Genomic DNA, 21,470 nt, shown 5'->3' on the forward strand with positions numbered 1-21,470 from the left:
CTTCATTTATCCATCTACTCCAGACGTTTAGGGATGGACCCAATCCAGAATGGTTGTTGATTGCTGCAGCAATGTTGCCTCAGGATATTGCCTAATAATGTTACCCCCTACCAAAACATAAAAACCACAACATTGTGTAAGCTGTGCTCTGACAGAGAGAGCGTAACTAATGTTGAGTCTACAGTAGATGGTAATTGCATCTGCTTGACCACACTTTGAATATTTAATTTTGTATAGTTTTCAGGAGTATGAGGGAAAAGGGTTAACCCTAAAATATGGCATCTCAATCTTCTGTCAGAAATCCTGTTAGTGACAAGTACACTAGTAAAGTTGATTTAATATTGCCACTTTCATAGAGCAAATTTAAATTCTTTATTTACTGTTAGCTCTATAGCTTTGAGCAACGACACACATAATTAACCAGATTTTTGAAAGTGGTTCCTTGTTCAAGCACATTGTGTTCTAATAAAAGCCTAGAAAATAAAAACTTTTAACGAACTGTCATATATATTTTGTGAATTGTCAGGAGGTGAAAAATACCACTGGCAGAACATTGGCGCTTAAGGGGCTATGGCCCCCCTGGGTCTGCCCCTGCATCTGCACCTGTTATGACTCCAAAGAAATATGCACATTATCAAATGATTAGGAATCCAACCCCTTGGAAAAAGATGCAGGTCCATTCAATGCCATGCACTGTGAAAGTCTGGCATATCCAGACCTTGCACACATCTAGGAGCTAAAGATGGAGACGGATCACAATTAGCCTGTGGAAACACAAACGTCTCACACATTTTTTACAAAGATTACACAAGGAAGATATCTGGTTGAATAAGTCAGATCCTTGTTTAGCAGCCCTCTGGCTTCACAAAAGAAAACCATTTCTAACCAGAAAGTGTCACCAGAGCCAACACTCAACCCCAGAACATCTGATAATCCCACATGTACCAACCTGTATCTCTCAGGCTTTAATCCTGGAGAGGTCACTCCTTACCGGGCACCGTGCCCATCATATCATCTCCCTGTCACAGGGCTTTCCAATATTTCTTTGCACCGAACCATGCAAGGAGCCTGTGAGTGTATGTGCACAATAGTGCTGTTGAGCCGCAGATGACAGGATACTTTGTATGAATAGCTCAAGCAGAGAGGAGAACTGACACAGGAGCGGAAAGGATCATGTACAGTGCATGTGTGGACTTGACATGTCAGCACACATGCATAGGAATTTAGATCGTATGGAGGGAATGGACTGACGTAGGCTTTCTAGAGCCTTCACCATCAGTGATACTTGAATGCTGGCCCTCTTCTTATAAGTCACTGCGCTCCAGTTGTTAATTTCTCATCCGTGACTTGATGTCATGCTGCTTTAACTTCCAGTGGCCTGACGGGGCAAAGCTCCAGTGGAGAAAATAAACTCCAACACACAGCAGATAATGGTGATCCCCAAACCGTCTATGTGATGTTTGTTGTATTTATAAGCTACTACATGTGGGTTACAAAGAAATATTCAAATGCCTGGGAAATTAAGCTTATGTAAAGTGGCAGACAAAACAGTTTCTGCACAAATCATGCATTTTGTGTGAATACATCATAAGAGTTTTCATGTCCCTTTCACATATACTGCATTTGTAATGTCCACAGCTCAATGCCCAACTGTTTCCCTATGTTATGTTGATTCCTCTTGTTTTTCCTGTTTGACCTGTGACTGTGTACTTCTGAATGTGTGAAAATGCGAATTTCCAAAGTGAGAGGCTGCGGACAGTCTACCGAGTTTCTCCTGCCTCCCCCTAAGTAAAACTTGAAAGGAATACACGTGTCTCAGGATCAAAAAGCGGAGCCCTACACCTAGCAGACCCTGAGGATGTGCTGTAAAGAAAACGATTTGTGATCTCCCCAGAGGAATTTAAATATTATGTGTTACCTCTGCCTGTTAAGCCAATGACTGACTGGAGAATCTTCTGCTGCGTTGTTCATTGGCAAACATTCTGCTGACATTCTCTGGAGATAATATCTAGAAAGCACTTATATGACTCCGTAACTTGTGGTAGCTTGCACTTGCTAGTAATAAGCAGACAAAGGGATGGAGGGCTGCTGCAGAGGGGGAGCAATCCCTTATCTTGAAGTTAATAATATGGAGGACCATACATGACATAAGTAAAAATAAATAAATAAATAAATGTATAAATAAATACAGAAATAAATAAATAAATGAATAAATAAAAATGGAAATAAATAAATAAATACAGAAATAAATAAATAAATATGTTAATACCAAAAGAAATGTCAAAAGAAATGTCTTAAATATATTTTAACATTTATTTTTTCCCTGATACATTTCCTTTGCATTTGCAGTGTCCTTATGCTAATGAGAAAGGCGGGCCTAACCGCAGTCTCATGCAGGATTGGTCACAGGAGTGTAATGATCCAGCCCTACTACTTCTGCCTTTCAATGCTGGTGTCCAGTAGCTGTTTGCAGCGTTGAGCCAGTTCACACTTAAAATGAACTAGTTCAAGTTCAGAGGGTTAGTTAAGGTTATTTTTTATTGGGATGATTTAGGTGTCAGTAGTCCTGACTGTGAGCGTCACGTCTCGTGTTGTACTGAGCACAAGGAGCGAGCCGAGAGGAGGAGGAGGAAACAGAAACTCCAGCTCGGTACAAACCACCTGCAGCCTCTGCTCTGATCATGAAGCCGCTGATCTCTGAGCAGGTGTGACCAGAGAAGCTCTGTGTTTCCACTGTTTCCACCGTTCCACAGTGTCACTAACTGGCTGCTTCACGGTGAAGAGATCAAGTCTCAGTCACTGCCCGTGTCTCTGAGCGAGTGTGTGACGGAGCGCAGGGGCTGTGTGTGTGTGTGTGTAGTTCAGTTGACCAATCCTGCTCGAGACTGAGGTTAAGCCCGCCTTTCTCATTAGCATAAGGACACTGAAATGTGGAAATAAATAAATGTGGAAATAAATAAAAGTTGCAATAAAGGTGGAAATAAATAAATAAATGTGGAAATAAGTTTAAGACATTGATTTATTTAATTCTGCATTTATTTCCATATTTATTTATTTATTTCCACATTTATTCCAACTTTTATTTTTCGATTTCAGTGTCCTTATGCGAATGAGAAAGGCGGGCCTAACCTCAGTCTTGAGCAGGATTGGTCAACTGAGCTACACACACACACAGCCCCTGCGCTGTGCCACACACTCGCTCAGAGACACAGGCAGTAACTGAGACTTGAGCTCTTCACCGTGAAGCAGCCAGTTAGTGACTCTGTGGAACAGTGGAAACAGTGGAAACACAGAGTTTCTCTGGTCACATCTGCTCAGAGATCAGCGGCTTCATGATCAGAGCAGAGGCTGCAGGTGGTTTGTACCGAGCTGGAGTTTCTGTTTCCTCCTCCTCCTCTCGGCTCGCTCCTTGTGCTCAGTACAACACGAGACGTGACGCTCACAGTCAGGACTACTGACACCTAAATCATCCCAATAAAAAATAACCTTAACTAACCCTCTGAACTTGAACTAGTTCATTTTAAGTGTGAACTGGCTCAACGCTGCAAACAGCTACTGGACACCAGCATTGAAAGGCAGAAGTAGTAGGGCTGGATCATTACACTCCTGTGACCAATCCTGCATGAGACTGCGGTTAGGCCCGCCTTTCTCATTAGCATAAGGACACTGCAAATGCAAAGGAAATGTATCAGGGAAAAAATAAATGTTAAAATATATTTAAGACATTTCTTTTGACATTTCTTTTGGTATTAACATATTTATTTATTTATTTCTGTATTTATTTATTTATTTCCATTTTTATTTATTCATTTATTTATTTATTTCTGTATTTATTTATACATTTATTTATTTATTTATTTTTACTTATGTCATGTATGGTCCTCCATATAATAACAGAAAGTGACAAAAAAGGTTTTTTCAAACGTGCTCATTGACAAAGGGCAGAGGCTGCTCCTCATCACTGCCAATGTAGACTGCAAGAGAGTAGACTGGACACTGACAAAGTCTGCACAGAACAAGAGAACATTTATTCAAGGGCACGTGGGCAATCACTCTAAATCCTTGTCTGGAGGAAAGAGTAAAAATATTCTACACTGCATTCCGCAGCAAAGAGCATTGGAGGAAATCCTGGGAAGAAGACCCACTGATGTGAGAAGAGTTGGCAGAGGAAGAGGAAGATGGCTGTGCCTGATCCACTTCTGCCAGGGAGAATAGCAACTGAGACTGAAACAGGAAGCGCAGGACAAGAGCGCAGTCGCCAACTGAAACTGTCCTTGGCCAGACTGTTTTCACGGTTGTTGAAGAAAATGTCGAAGATCCTTCCCATTCAAGAAATCTGTTTCCTTGAGGTTACATGAGTTCATCCAGATTTACTGAGGCAGATCTCTTTTTATTTCGGTGATCAAATATGTAAGTGTTGAGTTTACACCTACAGAGCCTCCTGTATAACCAACTTTACACAGAGATATCTACAGCTTTGAGAATCAGACTCACACAATCATAAATAAACATAATACACACATGATCGATTCGGTCCAAAGGGACATCCGCAGCACAGAGCAAACAGACAGCTGCAAGGTTGCAACACTGGAAATGTGTGTGTGTGTGTGTGTATGTGTGTGTGTGTGTGGGTGTGTGTGTGTGCGTGTGCGTGTGCGTGTGTGTGTATGTGTGTGTGCGTACGTGAAGTAGAGCAGGATGGGTGGTGATGGTTCGAGGAGTCAAATCACATAAAAATGTGTCTCTCAATATTTTATTTCTTCTTTTGCTTCGCTATGTGCGTCATTTGAACGTCAATGAGTCAATTGACTGCTTCCTTAGACATGCACTTCACTGGAGAGGTCATATGTGAGAATGCAAATGTCCGAATCAGTTGCTCCAATTTTTTTGGGACATTGTCCACTCATGTCTGAAAACGACTATCAGAAAGAAAGAAAGACGTGAGTAATTCTTGAAGAAAAGTTTGAGGTTAATCATGTTTTTTACCATTAAAAACAATGGTCATACCCGTTTGACCTGCTTAATGCATCTTTTCTCATTTGTTGCAACCATCCTCCATATCAAGCTTTTCACATCAGGTTAAAAAAATGCAAATACCATTGCAGCTTCTTATATCAGAATGTTATTTTAAACATTAATTTTGCAGATCCTGTTGTTGAGAGGCTGTAGAACAACACATATGTTAGAAATTTAGCCAAAAGAAACGTTTCTCTCATTCTTTTGAGTCTTTGGGAAACATTCACAGCTGGTGCTGCTCAGCTTCAGCATATTGATGGTAAAAGTTATATTTATCCATACAATACTGGCAAGAGTCTGACAACTAATGATTCCTTAAATTTATCCCGTTGATCATGAAGGCCTTAGAAGACTTTATGATACCTGTCCTGAGGTCTGTTTCCATGAACTCATATATTTCTTTTTTTCAAAGATTCGAACGAAGAAAAACTGTCTTGTTTTGGGCATCGATGCCTCTCAGCCTTCTACAGTCACGTTTCAAGGGTTTTCTTAAGCCTCTTAAAAGTTCAGTGATTTTGTTTCAATGCATGGCTGACTGTGTAATTATTTATTCAAGGAAAACATGACAATGGGCAAAATTGTGAGCTGCACATGACAGCAGTCAAACATAATACAGAGACAAAGACAAAACTGTTATTGGATTTGAGTTCCAGGTAGTCCCAATTTCTTTGAATTGTAAAGAAATTTATGACTTCAAAAACAGCTCTGAATCTCCCAGATAGTCATCAAAGTCGCAGGACAACATCTCCTCGCCCCAGGGAGCCATATGTCGTGGACAAAGGCATCCTATGCTAGCAATATTTGCAGGTTCCTCCCTCTGGAAATCAGCCTGACGATGGAGCCCTGCTTTGTTCTTCAGAGTTTAGCTCAGTACAGAGTCATGAAGTGGGATCATATCTGCAGGCTCTTGTTGTCATGCTCGTGTTCTCGGGTGAGAAATAAATAAAGTTTTTCCCATCATGTCCCTTCTTTATCTGACACAACTGTACGTACTGTAACGCAATGTGAGCGCCTTTCCTGTGTGGGAGGATGAAGAGAACTTACATGTCATGATGTTCCAAATCTGCCAAGGCCATGTAGACTCTCCCCAATCTCCCTCTCCCATAAACACACACACACGCACACACACACACACACAAACGCACACACACACAGCTGCACACACACAGGTGCTAAGAAACACGTTATTGAGTTGTGACGAGATAATGTGTATAACTATGTGTATAATGATGATAATGTCTGATTAACTGCTAATATGGGACTGTGTTAATGAGGATAATGATGCACCAGTAAATAGCTGCCTCCAAAAATAGAGCAGCAGAGGATGGGTGTCATTAAACAACACTCCAGAGAAAGGCCCTTTGTATGGTGTGTGTGTGTGTGTGTGTGTGTGTGTGTGTGTGTGTGTTTGTGTGTGTGTGTGTTTACCCCCGCTGGGTTAATGGCAGTAGTGACGGTGATGATGTGAGAGTGGGAATGTTCAAGAGATTGTTCCTGTTTTTGGCATGTTTGGTGCCTTTGTTTGCACATGTGCATGAGTTTGTCACAAGCACTGTGTAATTGAATGTCTTGAGTTGTTGTTTTGAACTCTGGCAGTACTACTGAGTGAAGTGGATATGATTCAACGAAACATAGTTAAGGATTGTTGTTTTCTGTAGTACGTCTCTTGTATCATATTCATGCTATACGGTGATTGTGATGGACTGTCTGACAGATGATGTGCAGGAAAATAAATAGACTCAGACGTAAGCAAAAAAGCTGTCTGCAAGCTGATAGATAATCCTTTTCTTCTCTGTCAGTTTATTGGCAGGTGGCAACCAAAATCACGGCGCATTAATGCCATTATATTGATAACCTTAATTATATAGCCCCTTCTAAAACAAGAATACAAAATATCCAAGACACATATAAAGTAAGTTGTAGCTTCTGAGTGCCCTGCGATAACATCAAATTTAACACGAGAAAAGGTTGAGCAGGAAGATATTGACATAGTATAGACATAGTAGATGGTGATAATGCACCTTGACTTCCAAGACAGTAAGGTACGCTGATGACTGAACCGAAGGAATGTGACATTAGCATTCATATTGTAGGAGTTTATTAAAGGCAGATGTCATTGTGAGCACCACTGTGGTCAGTCATTATCAACAATACAGTGAAATGCTGAACCCAACTAGCAAAGGAAAAACTGAAGCCTATACAGCTATTCAGTTACATTGAAACTACAGACGATCCTGTGTAGAAGAAGCCCTCTATCATTATGAGATACAGCAACCTGATAAAAATGATTCACTGCTGCAGGTGATCCAGCTGTCACATATGGTTCAGACATCATACGTGTGCCACTCACATTTACAGGCTTTTCAATAAAACCTTTTTCAACAGCAAAAACTTAAAAACTAAAATGAAACTCATTGACAAAATCAAACCTTCCAAACAACGTGTTTTATACAAATAAGGTTTGTGTGTGTGTGTGTGTGTGTGTTTGTGTGTGTGTGTGTGTGTGCGGGCGCGTGCGTGTGTGCGCGTGTGGTTCTTGCTCTTTTGATCACACATCCTGCAGGGGTATGAACCCTGGAGGCTGAACCGTTCCCATGACAGCATCAGCATCCCATGTGTATAGGCCAACGTCATCAGCAGAATAACCAAAGAAGTAATTAATACAGAGGAGTTTGATAACAGGAAACTGGAGCATCGTCGCACAGAAAGTAACAAAAAAAAGAGAAAGACAAAAGTCCATGTAAAATAGAGTCGCGTCCCGACAGAGGAGAGGGAATGATGCTGGTGTCTGGGACGTGATTGGCTGGTTCAGCAGCTTCCCGGCTACTGCCTATAAAACCCGTGCGCTGTCCTTTCCGTGCGTCAGAGCCCAGACAACCGGGAGCGGGGAGGACACACACACTTACACACACACACAGTGGACCCACCGTGATCTTAAACAGCTGGAGATCCAAAATACACCTCGTTTTAAATCCAGAAAGCGCAATCATCCAATTGGTGGAACTGAGCTGGAATATTGGACAACTTTGGCAGTGACCACAGAACGTTCCCGCAGGTGGGTAAGTTCAGAAAACGGGTGCATGCAAAGACCTCAACTTCTTCACACACCTTTCTATCTATCTTTCTGTCTTGGGTTTAGTTTGAAGAAACCAGTGTGTTGTCTTTGAAAGGGTAAATGAAAAGTGTTAATGGTTTTCTAAACAGTCATCTTTACGCGTGCATCGTGTCACGTGTTAACCATGAATCCAGAACCTTTGCGTGTGAATTTGTGTTGCTTTTACCGTGGAAAAAAGTGATCTGGTGGCCCACTTGTTGACTGTTTTTTCTAATCTAGTTAGGGGCCCTGCTGTTGAACTGGAGGGGCTCAGTTTCTCTCACACGCGTGACATTATCGTTTCCACTTGGTTACGCAGAGAGAAGGTCGTCTTCATGCTCATCACAGCCTGTCAGTATTGATAAATCTACTGCAGTCCACCGGTCACAGTTCACAGTCCGTCCATTTCACGCCCTGCAGTCGTTGCCGAGACGCCCCCCGCTGCGCATCTGAGGGGCTCCGCAAAAACTTGGCTCACGGTGGCCATACGTCGCCGCGCCTGACAATAAGAGAATCACTCAAAACTTTATTCACTCCACTGGCTTTCTTTATTCCCGCGTAGACAGGGATTTATTTAATCCTTTCACAGCAGAGACCACTAAATTCGAGGGAACTGGCAGAGGAGCTGTATTACACAGTGTGACTAAGAATAAAAAAAGAGATGTAGTGGAGCTGAGACTACTCTGCTATTTTTCATTTAGATTTGATTTATAAAAAACCAAACATCATTGTTGTGGCATGGGTGTTTGCATTTTTCCTTGCATGCAGCAGTCCCCCCTTGTGAGTATGATGTGATCCAGTTAATCCACAACATGGACAGAATAAGAGGAAAAACTGCAAGATCAAGATAAACCACTGAGCTGAAGCAAGAACAATCAGTCAAATTAGATCCATCACGCATTTGCGTCACAGTAGCCGTTCGTTGGTCTTGTGATTATATGCAAATAAAAAAAAACGGACCCTGTAACTTTGGATGAGCGCTCTCTATCAGCGCCAATTCTCCGTCTTATCATTGTTTGCCAGCCGGTCATGAGAGTGACCTGCAGGCAGGACCTCCAGGACGCTCCTATGACTCCAACCCTTTCAGTCATTGTGCCTCAGCTCTCACTCTTTCCCCTCTTCTGACTTTGCCTTTCCTGTGCTTTCGTTTTCCTCCCATTGTTCCTCTAAATGTTACCGTAGATCAAGCTGTCATTCATCCCAATCGTGGCCTCTTTTATTGTCGGTTAGTCCATGTATTGCTGTGTTTTTTATTCATTTGCAATTGTTTTCAAAACACACTGGTCATATGTCCCTTTTCCCTTGCTTTCCTCCCACACCTACATGCACATCTTAAGACCCCCTCTAGTAACCCCTTCACTCTTACTCCACTGCTTGCCAACTTTCCTTCTCCTTCCTTTCTTAGATGAAGAGCCAGCGCAGCTAAAGGTTGGAGATGGTTGCTAAAGTAGAACCTATTAGATTAGGAGGATCAGTCCAATTAAACTTCAGCTTTCCAAATACATCAGAGAATCCTGCTCTAACGCGGCCTAATGAGCAGCCCTGTTACACAACACAAAGAGATTAATCAGAGGACTGAGGGGATATGTGTGGATGATGGCCAAATTTTTCAAAACTGATTTCTTGTGATATGTGTGTGAGTTCGTCCATGTGATTTTGTGTCTTTGTGTGTGGACAGAATGAGCCTCTGTGAGCCGAACAAAGTCATGAATGGCAGCTTTGTTTGATAGCCTGTGAACAAAAGCATAAATATATGTGTATGTTTTATAAGAACATTCTTATATGACTATAAAACAAGTTAAAGAAAGTATTTGTTCCTTTCCCCAAACCATGGTGTCAAGAGGTTTGCACAACTGCTCAGAGATGGGGTTGTGGGGTTGTGTGCGCATGTGAAAGATGGTGTGATGACATTTTGGGAATGTGAGGACATTTTGGTCAGTTTACACAACTTTAAAGTTTAAAGTGTGTTTGAGGGCTAGAGCTTGGATTTAAGGTCCAGGTTAGGATTAGTTTCAGGCTTGGGTTAGGCTGGTAAAGGTAAGAGCAAGTCATTTAATTGTAATGGCTGAGCTTAGGGTTGGGGAATGCAATATGTCAACATGTGTCCTCACAAAGACAGAAGAACAATGTGTGTGAGTTTGTGTTTGTCTGTGTGTGAACCCTAGCTTAGCTCTGAGCCTCTCAAGAATCATGGGTACCCCCCAGAAAGCCTCCAGGCGTCTTTCGGATAAATGGGCTGATTGACGATGGCAACAATATATGTAGACACATGCTTAGGGAGCAAAGTCACTCATACAGACATCGACACACAAACACACACACACACACACACACACACAATGGACACAGCAGAGCTGTTCCTAAATGCAGTTATCACTCATCCATTGCTCTCCCTCTCTTTCTGCTAATTTCTCTCCCTCTCTTTTGCTTCTCCATTACACAGAACACGCCCTCAATATTGCAATTGTTATTTTATAGAAACTTTGAACACCTGTTGATTCAGGACCGGTGCGCCTGCTTTGAAACGGTGCGCCTGCTTTGATCATTTACATGTTAGCTCTCCACATGCAGAATCATGCTCGGTAGTTTAACAACCTCAGCTTTGTCAGAAACATGATGAATGGCATAGATTAAGAGGCAACATCCTTATGTTAGTTTTTTTTTAGTAAATGACTGATTGAATGAATCACATGTATCAGCAGTGTCATTAGGTTAGTGGTTGGGGGACCAGACACCAGAGTTCTGTGGTTAAGTTTAGGAAACAAAAGCACTTTGGTTAAGATGAAGGAAAGTTGGTTAAATGTAGATAAACTACAATCTTGCCCTAAACTTAGGGGTTAGGGTTATTACAAGTAGATGTTGTACTATAAGATCAGAAATGTTGGAAGAAAACCACTGTAATGTCTGTGATTGTTGATTTGTTCATTATCAACATATTTGCCCTGGGGATTATACGCTTTTATTCTTAGATGAGACAGAACAACGTGGCTGGAAAGCAGTTGTCTGCCATGTGGAGGTTGGCTGCAGGGGTTTCATTGTAACATCCACCATCAGGTTGCTCAGAGATCTGGGAATCTACGCACAAGCCCCACACCAGACGATAAAAGAAATATCACAGACTGTAGAACAATGCAGCCAATGGCTCTGGATCAGGAGGAAAGATCCCAACTGGGCCCCAAGGTGCTAGAGACATGCACCCTCGTCTGATCAAGCTTTGGTTCTAAACCTTAGAAGAGGGGGTCTTGTGATTAAAAGGCTGAAACACATTATGATGCTAAAGTACACAACCTAAGACATGAATCTAACATCCACTGTTGGTCACTAACAATCGATGCAATCAACTGGTAGAAGGTATTAATTAGTTCGGTAGAACATACAAGGGATATACTCCATCTTGTCCTATGTTCTAAAATGCACATTTGATGCTATGTTATGCTGGTGGCAGCTAACACCTTTGTGTGGAAGACCTTCACCATCTTGTCCTCTTCTAAAAAAAAAGTTTAAAAAGCTAACATTAAACTGATTTTTGAAATATTTCAGTCCCCCCCACGTTTGTTAGTGACCCTGACAACACCCATTAAAACAAATAAAAACAAAACTAAAAGTCCTGGTTGCAGCTTTGTTCCACTGTTTTGACCTAAATTCCAATTTTTTTTATTCTTTATCATTTATATTTATCATCAATTGCATCAGTCCAATACATTGCGAGATAAAAGTGCAACTGTTTGTTTGTAACGTGATGGTTTGTCTGCTTCCTCTGCAGGACAAAGAACCTCGGACTTGGTCACACGTTGTCAAACCTGGAGCAAGATCCAGTGTCCGGATGGGATTGAGCACGTGAATATGTGTGTGCGTGAGTGCCTTTAAGTGTGTAATTTTTCGGCTGCCACGTGCCTTTGAGTGAGTGAACATCTTGCTGTGTGAGTGTGAGGCTCGTGTGAAGATGAGGGCCCTCGCTCTGCTGTGTCTCCTGATGGTCGCGGTGGTCGGGGCCTCCAGGTTCGCCCGCGACTCCCAAGGCGGCCCTGAGGCTTCAGAAACCTCCAAGAGCAACACATCTGTCCCGCTGCCTCCACCACAGCCAGGCCGACCGCGGGGCTCCTTCCCCCCCATGTGCATAAAGCCCACAGAGATCAAACACGCGTTCAAGTACGTGAACACCATCGTGTCGTGCCTGATCTTTGTGGTGGGGATGATCGGCAACTCAGCGCTGCTAAGGATCATATATAAGAACAAGTGTATGAGGAACGGACCAAACGTCCTGATTGGCAGCCTGGCACTGGGGGACCTGCTTTATATTATCATCGCCATCCCTATCAATGTGTTTAAGGTAGGTATGTGTTTTCCTTTTTGTCTGTTCACAAAGCGATTTAACACTGGTATGAACAGAATACAGCTGTATGACCACATTCCTTTACCCAACATTTTGGATTGTAATCTGGATTCTCAGAAGTCAGCCTGCAGACGTTAAAGCCCTGTTGCTACAGTTATTGGGTCCCGTCAGTTCGATTGGCTGCTTCTTGTTGTCATTTAAATACTTTTACCATCCCTGGGTTCTAATTTCGTGTCAAAATATACATGTAGCATAAACACAATTGGCATTAGTCTGTGCAGTGTTTCCTCTGTTTCTATGTAATGAATGTATGAAGTCTTTTTTCCTGCATCTACATTTGATAGCTACATCAAGTCATAAGATTGAATACATGTCTCAGTTTGTTGAGTATAATGTGATGATATACAGCTTTTGCTGATGATATCAAAATCGAAATTTAGGCATTTTACGCAATGTAAAAAAAAAGAAGTAAAAAAAGAAGTTTAAATTATTTCAATTTCCCATCCAATAGTCTGGAACTAGTTAAGTATTTCAATCCAAAGCTATTCCTTCTGCCCTGCACTATAACAGTTATGGCTGAGTCATTTGCAACGCATTTCTTGGCATATCCTGTTGTTAGCTGTGGTCTATTTATGACTTTATTGCTGCAATTTGTCTCAACTTTCCGCCAATGTCATGTGGTTTCGTTTATTTACATTGCACAATTCTGGTTGTGGCCATTAAACAGATTGGGTTGATTAGTGAGATTACATAAATCTCCTTCTTGCTTTTATTTGTTTTTTTTTTTAATGTTTAAACCGAGCAATACCAGGGGATTGAATTAAAAAACAAAAATATTAAATGTTTGAAATATAATAGTTTCTTTTATTTGGAATTTCTGACATTTTTGTCAACAGCCCAAATTGGTAAGTTCACCATTAAGAGAGTAAATTTACTATATCTCAAGCTGACCATTAAAAAAAAAATGAAATAAGACACTATAGACAAAAACGCCTTCCAAAAATCGAATGTGTAGCCTTTGTTGTTGAACACATTGTCCAAATCCTGAACTGACTCCATCCTCCTGGGGAGAAGGACGTTTACCGAATGAAGAACACATTCTTGTTGGTTTTGGCTTTAGCTGCTACAACAATAATGGAGGACATGATGAACAGATGATCCTTCAATGATCCTCAAAGGTGATATAGGTTCTCAGATTTCTCTCACCACGAATGTCTTCCCTCTCTGTCTCCTTCAATTTCCTCTCTCTGCAGCTGATAGCGGAGGACTGGCCATTCGGTGTGTACGTCTGTAAACTTGTGCCGTTCATACAGAAAGCTTCTGTGGGAATCACTGTCCTCAGCCTGTGCGCTCTCAGCATTGACCGGTATAGACCCCTGCCCTATACACAAAACACATAAATACCAGTGTTGAATGCAGCTAATGCTTGTGTCTGTGTATGCTGTGTTTGCGTGCAGCTACCATGCAGTGACATCATGGAGCAGGGTGAAGGGGATGGGGATCCCTCTGTGGAAAGCCGTGCAGGTGACTCTGATCTGGCTGGTGGCCGTGGCGCTGGCCGTCCCCGAGGCGCTGGCGTTCGACATGTTGGAGATACCATACAGAGGCAGTAAGCTGCGAGTCTGCCTCCTGCACCCGGAACAAACCAATAGCTTCATGAAGGTATGAGACACTTTTTTACCGACCTAAATAGTGAGTCTGTGTTTCTATCCGCCTGACACCACAGTAGTGTCACAACCATACAAGATGCAGCATAAAAACTTGGGGTGAAACTTGAAGATGGGTGTGGTCCGACAATGAATACTGAATATAGTAATATCTATTGAGTACTAATTTAATAATGTGGTATGTCTACTGAGTACTCATTTACTAATGTAATAACATTTAGTGAGTACTCATAAAATATGAACTACTAAGGACCCAGTATTGATGCAGTAGGATCCTGTACTCATGTAATACTGTAGTAATTACAACTGAGTACTTATTTGATTGCACTGTTATGAGTAATTTCACAGAAAGTAATTGATTTAAAAGGAGGTGAGGAAACTGGATGTGAATTGAAATTTTTAAGATTAGAAAATATCTTTATTTTATGAATTTAACGGCTATTTGATTAAAAAAAGCGGATTAAAAAAAAGAAAAGCAGGCACACAATTAAACTTTCAGGATAGTGGTGGTTGAATTGCCAAATTGATTTGATGAACTTTCACATTTTATGTGAAACCGTCGCTCTGACAAACAGCTGGGCTGTGTCTCTTTGTACTGTGACTCATTCATCAGCCACCGGACCTGAAGGATTCACACCGGTCACAGCGAGCCGTGTCTGTTACTTCCTCCTCAGCTGAGAGACAACAACGCAGCTAGTCTGTACCCATGTTATGTTTCAACGCAGAACAGAGACAACATTATTGTATGAAGAAACAAGGATTTTACTGCAGTGGGCCTTGGGGTGGAGGATAGAGGGCTCCAGTAGTTGGAGGAGGAAGGCGAAGCGGAAAGTGACGGACAGCCGGACTGAGCTGAGCAGGGAATGAGGGAGTGGAGCTGGCAGTGCGAGGCCGGGGCCGGAAGGAAGCGTCGCGCTCTCTGCCTCTTACAGTGTCAAGTGGACAAAGACAAGAAGTAGAGGGTTGATATACTGCTTGACTTATAAGTAGATGGATTGCAGGTGTGATGGCCGATCGCCAGTTGAGTGGCCGTGAGGGAATGATGAGCATCACGTGGACAGCACAGACACACACTGCACACACACTGCACGCACACACACACACACTCGCACACACACACACACACACACACACACACACACACACACACACACACACACACACAGCGAGACATGAGACACGAGGGAAGCGGAAGAAGCACAAGGGAGGGCCCCGGGTCACAGCTGTGACCAAGACAGCCCACAGATTAGGATCTCTCCACTAACTAAAAAAAGGGTTATGTTCAGCCTGCACCTGATGATGTGACAACCAAATACACATGGGACCAGCTCGGTTGGCTTCAAAGCGAAGCGCCAGAGGGCCAGCCAAATAATTGGTGTGTTTCTTTAATCAGGATTTCCTTCTTGCCTCTCGAGCTCAACTAACACATACAGTAATTAGTCAATCTAATGAATGTAATGCAATACATGCACGCTGCATGCAATTTATCTGAACGAACTGTTTGTGCTCATGAGGCGGGGCAGTGAGAATCGGTAAAGATGTGTCAAATGTGAAGAAACTTCCTTTACTTTATTTTAACAAGAAGGGTCCAGAGGAACTGCAGCACACAGCGGAAATACAGCGTCCTTTCAGTGATAAGAAAAAAGCAAGAGAACAAATCTCAAGTAAACAACAGACCACATTTATATATCGATTTATAATAGAGCAAACATTTCCTTATGAACTGGTAAAGAAAATATTTCTCTATTATTAAACACTTTTTGTCCTGTAGTTTGCGCAAGAATATTGTATTTATGTAACTGGATAGAGCTGAAGGACACGTAGGAAAGAAAGCATGTTCTTTCAGTGTAAAAAGAAAAAAAGAAAGAATTGAAAAAAATCAAATTAAAGAAAGGAGGAACTACATACATAACAAATAATGTTGACCACTTATTGAATAAGATCAAGATTTATGTATTTATTTGTTAATGAAAAGAACATTTTCCTTTGGCTATTGGTATTATGGATAAACTAAAGTCCTAGTAGGATGAAACTGACCATTTAAACAATTTCTCTTTTTTTGACTTTTTTAGACTCTGTCCTGCAGTCTGTACAACACTTAAAAAACTGTGATCAAAGGGTTTGTGGATAAAAACATACATAGTTATTTTGTCCGCCCTCTCTGTGTATTGTACGTGTTAACAGGATGATTTATATGCATACTTTGGTAAGAAACCTCAGTAACAATAATATAATGCAAAACACATTCGTTACACTGGAGACTTGAGGCCATATTAAATCGACATGTTTTCTTTATCAATGGACATTTAATGACGGGATCTTTGTTTTGCTCCAGTTCTACCAGGATGTGAAAGATTGGTGGCTGTTTGGCTTCTACTTCATCTTCCCCCTGGCCTGCACAGGGATCTTCTACACTCTTATGTCCTGTGAAATGCTCGGTCGTAAAAAAGGCATGCGCATCGCACTCAATGACCACATGAAGCAGGTATGTAAACAAAAATAGTCTGGCGAGCAGGTTGTGAATCATGTAGCCATGACCTATGGGACCTGTAGACCCTCAGCGACTTCAATATTTATCTTTTTTTCTCTCTGTGCCTAGCGGAGGGAAGTGGCGAAGACGGTCTTCTGCCTGGTTTTGATTTTTGCTCTCTGCTGGCTGCCCCTTCATCTCAGCCGTATTTTAAAGAAAACGATCTACGATCAAAACGACCCCAACCGCTGTGAACTGCTCAGGTAAGGTTAGGGTTAGGGCGTACAGCAGGCGACACAAATACACTGCAGACTTCATGAGAACCCATTGTTCTTTCCTCTGTGATTTCCTCTGGTCTTTACTGTAAACTTTGCACTTTTCCCCGCCAGCTTCCTGTTAGTGATGGATTACATCGGCATCAACATGGCCTCCCTAAACTCCTGCATTAACCCGATTGCCCTCTACTTTGTCAGCCAGAAGTTTAAAAACTGCTTCCAGGTATGAAACAACTGGTATAATCACCTCCACCAAGGAGGTAATGTTTTCACCCCTGTCTCTTTTGTCTGTCGGTTGGTTTGTCACATGGATCCAGGATTTTTTTTCTCACTTTCTTACATTTCACCAATTTCCCAGGAAACAATTATGTATCAAATGAATAAAAAAAATACTCTGTGGATTGAGTGTTTGGAATTTGGTGCAGATCCCCCAAAATATCTGAATCGAGCAGAATAAAATGTGGTTTCATCTCCAGCAACGGAGATTACGATTTCATGATCTGTATTGTTTTGTTGGACTTTAAGGCTGGATTGAATTTAAAAGGCCTATTGGGTCTTGGCGGAGGCCTGAGCTCCACTCTGTGCCAGACAAAAACACACGAGTAACTGCATGTCTGTCTTCTCCTGTTGTAGTCTTGCCTGTGCTGCTGGTGCTACAGAATGTCTCCCCTGGACGAGCGAGGTTCGGGTGGACGCTGGAAGGGCTCCGGCCACGGGAATGGTCTAGACCGCTCCAGCTCCCGCTCCAGTCAGAAATACACAAGCTCTTCATAAACACACACGCATGCACACACACAGGCAAACACACCTACACACACACACATCACTGTACCTCTTCTCTCGAACCCGGGTTCCCATCAACTTCCATCACAGAGAAACAGCATCGCTGCCAACAGATTGACGAGGAGGGAAGAATGGAATGAGGTTCTACAGGATGCACATCAGACTGAAAGACTCTGAGGTAGAAGCATTGACCCAAGGACTGCTCCTGTTCAGGCTGCTGCACTATAATGCAGAAACTATGATGAAACCAGCGGCATAGATCTATTCATACTCCAACTCTGAGGCTTGTGCAGAGGGTTAAAAGTCTCTAAGTGGACTGTCACAGTAAATACAGTTATAAAGAATGTTAAATTTAAGCCCCATGTAAATGTATGTACATTATTTACCTGTTGACTGCAGACGTACAGTTATATCTATAGCCGTAGTGCTTCATATATGATTAATAGCCGAAGAGTACTAACTGTTGAAGCTTTAATACCTCATGGGGAAAGATAGAGGGAAACTGTGACCCGAGAATCAGTAGCCGATTATCTGAAAATCATGTGTGCGTTCTCACTGTGCCATGCCCATGTGCCTTGGTGACATCATACTCAAGCAAAATGGGCCCCACAGTGTATCCTGGAGAGTCAAACAGCAGAAATCCTTCATCTGGAAATCATTGCAGTTTGAGTCATCTGGAGGAAAGCTGTTGTCCTTGAGCGCTGACAAACACCAGATGATACCCATCGTGTCACAAAGAAGAGGTCAATATTAGTTCTATTGTTATTGCAGTACTCAATGCTGTTGTAAGTGGTTTCCACTGTGTATAAAATCTTAACTTGTCTCATCAAAATGTAGCTTCTATTTTTCTAAGAAAATATCACAAAACAGGTGGAGCTCGTTTCATCTTTCCAACATGACGTGTTCATTCACTATTTTCCAAATATCTGACCACTGTCAGTGAGTGGTCAGGTTACATGAGCATTCATGGGGCCGGAAAACTATTTCTAAGAGCTGCTGCAGGAACACAATTCCTATAATGGACATGATTTAAAGCTTTAGGTAGGAAAAAAAAACATTTTTGTAGAGCTGGATGTTTTTAAAAAGTGAATGTTTTTATCAGAGATTACATTATGGTCATAGCATTTATTTAGAAATATATAGTTCTTTCCTTTCAGTGTAGGGACCAATCAATTTAGGTATAATTCAGGGACAGATGAATGTTAGCGATCAACATAATCTGTGAATGAGAGGGTTTCGCATAAAGAGATGTGAAGTATTTGGGGTCCAACACAGGAGAACTTTAGGACGCCTGAGATTGCTGAGCAGCTCAGTCGTAACTTACGCGTGACAAACCAGCATCAAGAAACAACTTTTTACATAAATTAGGGCTCTTTAAAAAGAAAAAAAACTGCAGTTTGTGCCTTATTGTAAATCAGCAATCCAGTATTATCATTCAGTAAAACCTATGTTGTACAATTTATTAAAGGTGAACTTTAAACCTAAATGAATCACAATTTTTCACATTGGTAGAAGTGAATAGGGTTGGACGATATGGCAGATTTATATCAAGATAAAAATAATCATATCAGTCAGTATCGGTAATTTTACAATAAATGTCACATTATTATTTCTCTTGAGATTAAAGATGTAATGGTTGTGGCTTGACAAACAGAGAATGAAAAACATTTTACAAATCTGAGGTTGATAAATTGTTTCATCAACACAATATATAAAAATATGTTTGTTATATTGCTTTTGATGAAAATTATTTTGCGATAATTATTGATATTGATTTTTTGCCCAGCCCTATAAGTCACAGCCTACAGCCCTCCTGGTGATAGGCACATGATAAATCCATTTAATCTGGTGCTGAGATTGAGCTTGTTCTTTTTTATTTAGCATATTCAGTTTATTTTTACCAAACTAGTGGGTGAATGTATCCTCTTTAAATCCAAAGTTACGCTTAACAACCAGATAATGTGTCAAATGACACTGAAGCTTCTTATTTTTATGTTGTTTTGAATATAGACAGTATTTTTGTGTGTAATATATGAATGTTCAAACATAATATTCCTTTTGCTACTGTAATAAGGATTTGCAGCAGTGCTCAGATCAGCTGATACAGTAGCAGTACATTAACGCATTGTGTGTAACTATCCTGTGGGGAATTGGTCTCAGCAGTTTAGTATCCTTACTGAGGGAGCTCCAAGAAACATTTAACACGTAATGTGATGATGAAATTTGAATATTGGCCCTGATGTTTTGGATTACATTTATACTGTAGCCCAATTGTTTCATGAGAGTATGTAGTAATAAAACACATTTTATAGCATATGTGTTGTTGAGTATTATTTATTGAACACACAAAGGAGTGAATGGATTTGTGTTGTTCTCTGGTGATGTCATGTCTTGTCTGGACATTACATGACATGTTACAAAATGTATCAGTTCTCACTGACTTTTCATGTAAATATTTAACGCCCTGTAAATACCAATCTGTTGTTTTATCAGTAGTCTCACTGTACATCATTTGCAAACACTCAAGACTCTAAGTATAGTGATCCCGGTGAGAAACCAGTGCACTCTTGACTCTTAACAGGAGTGAACATAAACAGTCATCTCTGTTATTAACAGCCTGCCAAAGGTCCTGTCCTGCACAATTTTATTTTTTCCTTCCTTTTTCTTTTTGATGAGAAGTTACATTTGGTTTAAATCAGATTTCAAAGAAACATCATCAAGAGAAAACATGTCAGATGTGCTCAGGCCAGAAACAAATTATGTATGGGGATCAAAGTTGTAAATGAGGCCCCTGATCCACTTCCAGCACTGCCTCCCACCCATCCTTATCTCAAATACCGACACGGTCACAGGTTTAACTTATTAATTAATACCATGAAGCGGGGGCTCCACTACAAATGCTTTAATTGCCAAGTACCTGACAAATAAGTAACTCCTCATCCTCCACCCCCACATCTCTCTCTTTGTTTTCAACAGCTCTCCCTCCCTGACCCTCTCACGCTGCACATCACTGATCGGACTGTTCAGCTTTCCCATGTGTGTTTACACAAGTATGTTTTATTTATTCTTCCGGTCCATACGGTCTTCAGGCCTCATAGCAAATTCTTTTGAAGCAGCAAATGATCCAGCGGCAGCCAAAGAATCAAGATAAAAACTGTCCACTTTCACGATTAAGTCAGTTTTGAACAGCAACTTTGCCAACAATCCCTCTTCTGTGTTGGGAAAAGCATAACAACCCTTTTTTCTTGCACATGACCATGGATTGATTCAGAGTGTGAACGTGGAGAAGAGGAAGAAGGGTCTGATGTCAGTGTTTTGTGAGAGAGAGAGAGAGAGAGAGAGAGAGAGAGAGAGAGAGAGAGAGAGAGAGAGAGAGAGAGAGAGAGAGAGAGAGAGAGAGGAAAGGCGTGAGGAATGAATCCTCTGTACTCTGCTCTACAATGAAATGAGAACATTTCTCCCAAATTCCAAATTCAACTGATGCAGCTTTAGACAAATCTGGGTTGGTTTATATACATTTTTTATGTCATCATGTCTTGTTAGTGATACGAGTCAGCGTACACTGTAATACACCTTATCATAACCTTTGCATGGGCTCCGTCACCCTCCCACCAGCATAAATATCTTATTTAGCAGTTATCTTGGTTATCTCTGTCCATCGGCTTCTTGGAACTGAGCTTTGGAGCCTCATGTCTGGCTGTCTGAAGGAAGCCCAGGAAACACCTCGCAGAAAGTTGTTAACATGTCACCTTGCTGTCGGTGTGGGTCAAAGGCTAGACATGACTCGGGGCCCAAGGCCCAGGTTGGTCCGGGGGGCCCTTTCAAAAGGTGC

At 41.5% G+C, this 21,470-nt stretch overlaps 1 protein-coding gene across 2 annotated transcripts; it reads left to right on the forward strand.

The window, feature by feature from the left end:
* Window positions 1–7,868: 7,868 nt before the first annotated feature.
* Window positions 7,869–19,952, forward strand: LOC133958718 (endothelin receptor type B-like). 2 transcript variants are annotated; one of them, XM_062393655.1, is made up of 8 exons: window positions 7,869–8,075; window positions 11,874–12,440; window positions 13,697–13,809; window positions 13,901–14,105; window positions 16,446–16,595; window positions 16,710–16,843; window positions 16,970–17,078; window positions 17,489–19,952. In XM_062393655.1, the coding sequence occupies exons 2-8, from the start codon at window positions 12,054–12,056 to the stop codon at window positions 17,627–17,629; spliced, it is 1,239 nt and encodes a 412-aa protein (XP_062249639.1). In that variant the 5' UTR covers window positions 7,869–8,075; window positions 11,874–12,053; the 3' UTR covers window positions 17,630–19,952. The 2 variants fall into 2 exon arrangements, with proteins under 2 accessions (XP_062249639.1, XP_062249640.1); XM_062393656.1 differs by having other exon boundaries at window positions 7,869–8,071.
* The last annotated feature ends 1,518 nt before the right edge of the window (window positions 19,953–21,470 follow it).

The sequence above is a fragment of the Platichthys flesus genome, chromosome 8, assembly GCF_949316205.1.
Source record: "Platichthys flesus chromosome 8, fPlaFle2.1, whole genome shotgun sequence".
In the NCBI taxonomy this organism is placed as follows: Eukaryota; Metazoa; Chordata; class Actinopteri; order Pleuronectiformes; family Pleuronectidae; genus Platichthys; species Platichthys flesus.

Excerpts from the sequence above, each read along its gene's own strand:
- LOC133958718 (XM_062393655.1), top strand. The coding sequence starts at position 12,054 with ATGAGGGCCCTCGCTCTGCTGTGTCTCCTGATGGTCGCGGTGGTCGGG. Across the intron at positions 12,441-13,696 it reads TCCCTATCAATGTGTTTAAG|CTGATAGCGGAGGACTGGCC; the intron begins GTAGGTATGTGT and ends CTCTCTCTGCAG. Across the intron at positions 16,844-16,969 it reads AACCGCTGTGAACTGCTCAG|CTTCCTGTTAGTGATGGATT; the intron begins GTAAGGTTAGGG and ends TTTCCCCGCCAG.